The sequence below is a fragment of the Medicago sativa genome, chromosome 8 (genome assembly GCF_051527215.1).
Source record: "Medicago sativa cultivar Bolivia chromosome 8, Bolivia_mono, whole genome shotgun sequence".
In the NCBI taxonomy this organism is placed as follows: domain Eukaryota; kingdom Viridiplantae; phylum Streptophyta; class Magnoliopsida; order Fabales; family Fabaceae; genus Medicago; species Medicago sativa.
Genome location: NC_140756.1, coordinates 55,354,687 through 55,361,392, shown reverse-complemented (window position 1 = coordinate 55,361,392; position 6,706 = coordinate 55,354,687). Strand labels below are relative to the sequence as shown.

Sequence of the window (6,706 nt, the reverse complement as noted above, 5' to 3'; positions counted from 1 at the left end):
ATTTAATCAAAATTATACAAACAAACATAATAAAATAATCACATGCGTTAACGCAGTAAAAAGAGCGGACAGACGGGCACGATAGTGCCCGTCTTTCCGCTAGTATATTAGAAAAAGATTTGTTAGGACTATATTAAATATTAATTATAAATCAGTTTCCAGGAGAAGAACATAATTTGTTGTCATTTGACGAGGTTGAAGGGGATACTAATAACTTATATCAACAGGAATTCCTAAACTCAAATGCTCAAGAAGTATCCCACCACATATTTTAAAGGTAAAAAAAGGTGCACACACGTTGTTGTGAAACATATATAGACCCTAGATATGGTCTGTACAATGGGATACAATGGTTATGTCGTGGTTTATTTAGGAATATGTTGGATATGGAAATCCAAACATGAAGCAATGCTGGAAAAATAGCATTCTTGCCCAAAATTAAATTGAAAATAAATGTGAGTTCATGACTTCCCTTTGTGCTTAGTAGAAAACATTTTCCGGTTATAATAAGTTTTGCTATTACCATAAATAAGTCACAGGGGCAGACCATTCCCAATGTCGGAATCTATCTTCCACGGCAAGTTTTCAGCCATGGTCAATTATATGTAGCTTTATCAACAATAGTTTCTCAAAATTCTACAAAAATTCTCATTAAAGAAGGAAAAATAGAAGGAGAAGATGGAGACTTTACGAAAAATGTAGTTTTTAAAGATATTCTTTAATCGTAATCATATCAATGTTTATTTTACATAACATGTTATTTATACATTTATGTTATGATGTTACTAATTATTATTACAATAAACAATAAATGATCATTATTTTAACTTAATTTTATATGCAGGCAAACTAAAATATGTTGAGTTGAAAAATAATTTTGTTATATGCCTTGAGAATATTTTGTTTATAAATCAATATATGAATAATTTCCATTAATATTTAAAGATTTAAAAATTTTAATCAAAATTATACAAACGAACATAATAAAATAATCACATGCATTAGCGCAGTAGAAAGAGCGGACAGACGGGCACGATAGTGCCCGTCTTTCCGCTAGTTCCAATAATACCCTACAAAATATTTCCTACAATAATGCGAAAGGAACAAATCTAGTAGAAAAGATAAAAGACTCTGTAAATGTTCAAAAAGAAGGAATAGTAGAAGACTTATTGGAACAAAAAGGAGAAGAGGGATAAACTGCCGACAATTGTTTGTTAGGCGAGAAAGATAGTTGTTCAAAAATTATGTGAATTTGTTTTATTGATGGTAGCTTCATTTTACACCTCTCATGATTATTTAAAACCTTTCATGTGCATACTATTTTATTCATCCCAGTTACGGAAAAACAAAGTTTTGTCCAGATTTATCTAGCAAGATGCAAGATAAATGATGTTCTTACAATGTGAGTTGTATATACGATCACTTTATCTCCTATTGACTCCACAATATTACTTGTTTCAATATTTGAAACAAAACAGTTCACAAGCAGAATTAAAACAACATTCTATACCTAAATTAACATGTCTCAGGTAATTTTACTTTACCAACCAACCAAAATTCTAATCATATTTTTAAAATGTCATTAACACCAAAGAGTTCAAAATGTGAAAAATTCCTGAGGGGGAGTTTTGTCGACAATTGTGGTCCTACCCGCCTCGAGGGGTTAGTCTCTATGCGCGCAGACTCTACCCAATTTACACCAAAAATGTCAATAATACAGTAATTTTTTAAAATCTCTGCAACAATCTAAAATAAGCAATATTTGGGTTTTCACCATCCAAGAGAAGAGAGCCATCATCGCTGTCCTTGAAGGCTTTCTTTTTTGTTAAAGAAGTCCTTGGAGGCTTTTAACATTCAATAGAATAAAGTTGTGTTTACCAGCCAAAAAACCGTTAATGGCCGGTCTCAATTCCGATTGAAAGTTGATATTGGAGATGAAGACATAATAAGACCTTTCAATTCATGTATTGAGAACAAAAAAATGTTATCGTACTAATTAGCATTATTCAAAACTAAATAAAAAAACACAGTTAAAATAGAATGTTTGTATCAAACTTCCAACCTCATATCGGAAAGAGATCCTCAAACTGGGAACATTTGTCTTGTGAATGTCATTTCCTTCAGAACCTCTTAAGAAATATTTATCCCCTAGCCTGTGTAACTGTAAAAGGAAAAAACTTACGATATAATAATGTAAAAAAAAAAATGAAGAAACTAGTGAATAAATATGAAATGAATTTAGCAAACAAGAGCTTGAGGTAGACTGCAAAAATATGAGAATGATCCCGATATACACTCAAAAAGGACCTAAAAAGATAGAACCCTCAAATATCAAATTGTTTAACCTCGGAAAAAGAAATCATTACATAAAAAGTCAAAACATGCATATTAATTGACAGTCAATAGTTTGCGTTTAGTATAAATGCATTTATGTGAAAGCATAAAATTCCCACATTCTTCCCAATTACCTTGTCTTGATGTGAAAATCCAGATTGGTAAACAGAGTTTCTAGCTATCTCACACAGGTCACAAGCAGAGAGTTTCCATTCCTGCAATGCACGTTTTAGTATGATATATAATCCGTAGGAAAGGAAACAGAACATTTGATCACCCTTTAAACAAACATGCCAAGAATTTGGCAGAAAACAACCTTTGCTGCAACGCTATATTCTTCTAGCAGTGGCTCTTTTGTCAAATGAATTTGCAAAGGATCGTCAGTAGAGAGAGAGACATTCAGCCCTCGCTGGAAAAACATTGGCAAAGGATTGCGGTGATAGTCCAGGAAAAGGGAATTGTTGCTAAGCGGTGACATAGCTAATCCAACCTAAAGAGAAGATATTGGTATATTATCACACATCAAAACAGAGAATGATCTAATCTAAAATATTGGGAAATAAAATGATTTATACATTAATTTCCCGTTACAAAGATTTAAAGTTTAAAACAACAAATATGTTATATGAATATTTCTGCCTGAGGGCTAACCTGCGCAAGGTAATATAAATATTGCAAAACAGGAGTCTTCCGTAGATTAATGCCATGGGAAATGTTATGGCATAGGAGGAAGGCAGCAGCCAAATGATCACTATCGCCTGCCTACATGAGTAAATCAATATTAGCACCTTAATAAACATACAAAATTAAGCCATACAGTTAGGGTGCAGAAAATAACCTCTCCACAATGAGGCCGCAATTTAATTGTTGTCATTCCTTTAGACTCGCGCAGCTGAAACCAACCAACAGTAAGATTAATTTTGTGAGTTAATAACCAAAAATTCCTTTCTAGAGTCCAGTCTTGGCCCCACCTTTTTTATCATTTTCACTACTGTGCTTGAGGAACTCAGCCCCCCCCCCCCACAACACACACAAAAAAAACTGAGGAGTAATTTCCCTTGAATTTGAAAGCGAAAAAAGGGAAGTGAAGGCAATGGTCAATTGTTAAAGACCTAGCTAGAGTTCAGTAAAGAGATGAATGGTGAATAACATAAACCTTGTTGAGTGTGTACAAGTTTGCATAGCAGTAATAGAGGTAATAAGAGTATGCTGGATTGAATTCATTTGTCCGTTGAGCAGGAGTAGGCATATGCTTAGTTGGACGCCTTTCTGGTTTGCTTTCATCATCTACAAGATCAAATCCAACCACCTGTATGTCGAAGAACACTGAAGTAAATAACAAAAAAAAAAAAAATCAAGAAAACAAACAAGTTTATGAATCTAACTTCTAAGACTTAAAGTAAAACAATGAAATTAAAAAAGAAAAAAAGAAAAAAAAGGGGCTAATGAAACAAGTACTTCCTTCTAAAGCATTCAGTATAGGCCAAAGACAGCTGCAATATGGGGCAAGACCTTTTTCCATGCTACAGTAATAACGCTATTGAGATAAGATTATAAGAAGGAATTTTAAGTGAGAATGTCATAATGTTAGAAATTGAAGCTAGGGTTCATAGATTCTAGAGAATTCCCAAAGCTCTTTGAGCAGTTTCTATTGATTATGATTATTGAATCATTACAATGATCAACGATCTCTATTTAAAGACTTTCCTAATGGTAACTAGCTCTTAAAGTTAGTTACAGAACTTATGCTAAGCTACAGCTAGCCTATGATAAGTAGCATGCTATTGTAACTAAATTGGTTACAGTTGGTTACATAAAGGTGTGACTACCCTAGGTGTAGTCCATCATACATACTGTGTACTCTTAATAGCAGCCCTCAAGTTCACCCTGGTGAGAAATGCAACACAGGGTGCTGAGGGTTTCAATAAAGGCATGGAGGATTGTTGAGCCCAAAGTGGAGTCAGTTGACTTGATTGTGGTAAAGCATCAGGGGTTGTGTTGGAACTTGGAACATAGTCTTTCTTGAACCTATGGTAACATAGCAGGTTGATGCATCATGGCCATACGTATGGCACACTTGACATCCAAGGTACTACGACCACCTCCTCGACAATTACGGCCACCGCGACCATGGTAGCCAGACCCTTGGGAGTAATTGAGATCAGTGACGTCATCTGAGGCTTGAGAAGAATGGTCTGGAGACAAATTTTTGAGTGGAACAGAATTCTGAGGCTTGGGAAATTAAACCAAATCTTTAACTGATAAGTGAGATTGTAGACTCGTAATCTTGAGGCAAACCCTCAAGAATCACATCCAAGTATTCTTTAGCTGAAAGAGTTTCAGCAGTTGCTTGCAATGATTCAATTAGGGATTGAATGTGAGCAAGAACTCAGAAACAGAACTTTGATCGAGTTGCGTAGCTCGAAGCTCAGATTGCAACCGTTGCGATTTAGCATCGGTATGTGTTTGCAAGAATGCATGAATTTGATCCCAAAGTTGCCACGAGTGCTTGCTTCTGATCACAATTGTGAGCATTTCTTTGGAAATTGTTGACTGTAACCATGAGAGCAGAATCTGATCTTGCACTTCACAAGCTTCAAACGCTGTATTAACTTGATATGCAACACTGTCATCGATCGAGAAAACGAGGTGTGGAATAGAAGGATACGCCAGAAAATTATGAAGCTTGTGAGATGTGATGACTACTTCCGCCTGCTGGCACCACACGAGGTAGTTTTGAGTATCCAAATTCACTTAAAGTGCATAGAAATGGTTGTGATGATGCGAAGACGATGCAACCAGCGGAGGAGGAATGGTTGAATGCACCGCCATGGAGGTGCTGTGCGGCAGAGGAGGAATTGGAATCGAGGAATCCATTGGAACTTCTTCTGATACCATGTTAGAAATTGAGTTAGGGTTCATAGGTTCTAGATAATTCACAAAGATCTTTGACCTGGTTCTATTGATTATGATTATTTTTATCATTACAATGATCAATGATCTTTATTTATAGACTTCCATAACTCTGAAAGTTAGTTACAAAACTTATGCTAAGCTACAGCTAGCCTATGATAAGTAACATCCAACTGTAACTAACTCTTGTTAGTTATAGTTGGATACATAGAGGTATGACTACCCTAGGCGTACTCCTAATATATAGGACCCAAGAAGGTCACCCAAGTCCAAATGAGGTTATCGGACCTAAGGTATGGAGAGTATACTACTATAAGAATAATTTGTTCCAGAAAATCATCTTATAAAAGAATAATTGGATAGATATTTGATATGTTTCAGTGCAAAATTGAAACTTATATTTTTTAGTGACCAAAATAGTATCTTTAATCTAATACAATTTTCTTTAAAATTCTTGTAACATTTTCTTGCCCAGCAGACTGTTACGACCATGCTACATATAGAAAACTATGTACGAAAACATACAAGCATACAAAGTAGAGGTGTGCACAAGAGCATAAAAATACAGATTGACGAACCTGCATCAAAAACAAATGTAATTGAGGATGAGAATTTGGATCTACCGTGGCTTCAAATAGAGGAATAAACACGTTATCCAGAATGTTCTGAAAGGAGGTAACAATTCCCATACTCCTGTAGAGAGACAGATCATTAATGGACAATCTTGCTCTAAATCAAAAGGAAGTTCTTCATCTTACTATCTGATTCATAAAGATCTTTGATGCTGCAGTTTGCGGAAGCACGGTATTGCTCTTTACCATAACAAAATAATGAATTTCCAATGAGGAAGTAGACAACTGAATCACATTGTTTTTTCATTTGTGATTCAATTGTCTACTTTCCTCATGGAAATTCGTACTTTGTTAAACAACTTCACTACCTTGGCAATGTAACTTTTCCAACGAGCAGAAGCAGTTCGACTTAGAAGCCACCACAACAAATACCTCCACACAGAAGAAGACTAAGAATCAATAAACCAAGACAGAAACGGATCATCCAAAAACGCTAAATGGACAGTCGAACACATCCCTGAATACGACAACATCATTCGCTTAAAAGCTGTTACAACAAATATTTAACAGCATCAAATCAGCCTTTATTTCTCGGCATCACGGGTCGAAATGTGATCATTCGTTGTGTATTTCATTTTAATTTTAATAAATTGTGTCTGCAAATCACAAATTATTATAATTATAAGTTACAATTAAAGTCGAACAATTTTAATGATCAGACAATTATGATCGATTGACTGTGTAAAACACTGAGGGACGGTGTACATGAACTAAAATCTGCGTGTATTTGTAGCCAAATTAATTCTTAAGCTGTAGTATAAGTCTTAATCAGTGCTGTTAAATTTTGTATGTCAAACTAGGTTTTGATTGTGTATTTTTTTTCCCGG

The 6,706-nt window shown here is 34.9% G+C and overlaps 1 protein-coding gene across 1 annotated transcript; it reads right to left on the bottom strand.

Annotated features, from left to right (window-relative positions):
* Positions 1-1,814: 1,814 nt before the first annotated feature.
* Positions 1,815-5,942, bottom strand: LOC146899658 (AMP deaminase-like). The gene is made up of 7 exons (XM_085737562.1): positions 5,826-5,942; positions 3,491-3,643; positions 3,173-3,226; positions 2,986-3,096; positions 2,651-2,824; positions 2,469-2,549; positions 1,815-2,161 (listed from the first exon to the last, which is right to left on the bottom strand). Exons 1-7 carry the CDS (start codon positions 5,934-5,936, stop codon positions 2,003-2,005), a joined length of 843 nt encoding a protein of 280 aa, XP_085593688.1. The 5' UTR covers positions 5,937-5,942; the 3' UTR covers positions 1,815-2,002.
* Positions 5,943-6,706: the final 764 nt, after the last annotated feature.

Bases quoted from the DNA above. Each gene is read 5' to 3' on its own strand.
- LOC146899658 (XM_085737562.1), bottom strand. From the start codon at position 5,936: ATGGGAATTGTTACCTCCTTTCAGAACATTCTGGATAACGTGTTTATT. The intron at 3,227-3,490 runs GTTTATGTTATT...GGTTGGTTTCAG, and splicing joins ACTTGTACACACTCAACAAG to CTGCGCGAGTCTAAAGGAAT. The intron at 2,825-2,985 runs GTTAGCCCTCAG...TCTTCTCTTTAG, and splicing joins ATTTATATTACCTTGCGCAG to GTTGGATTAGCTATGTCACC.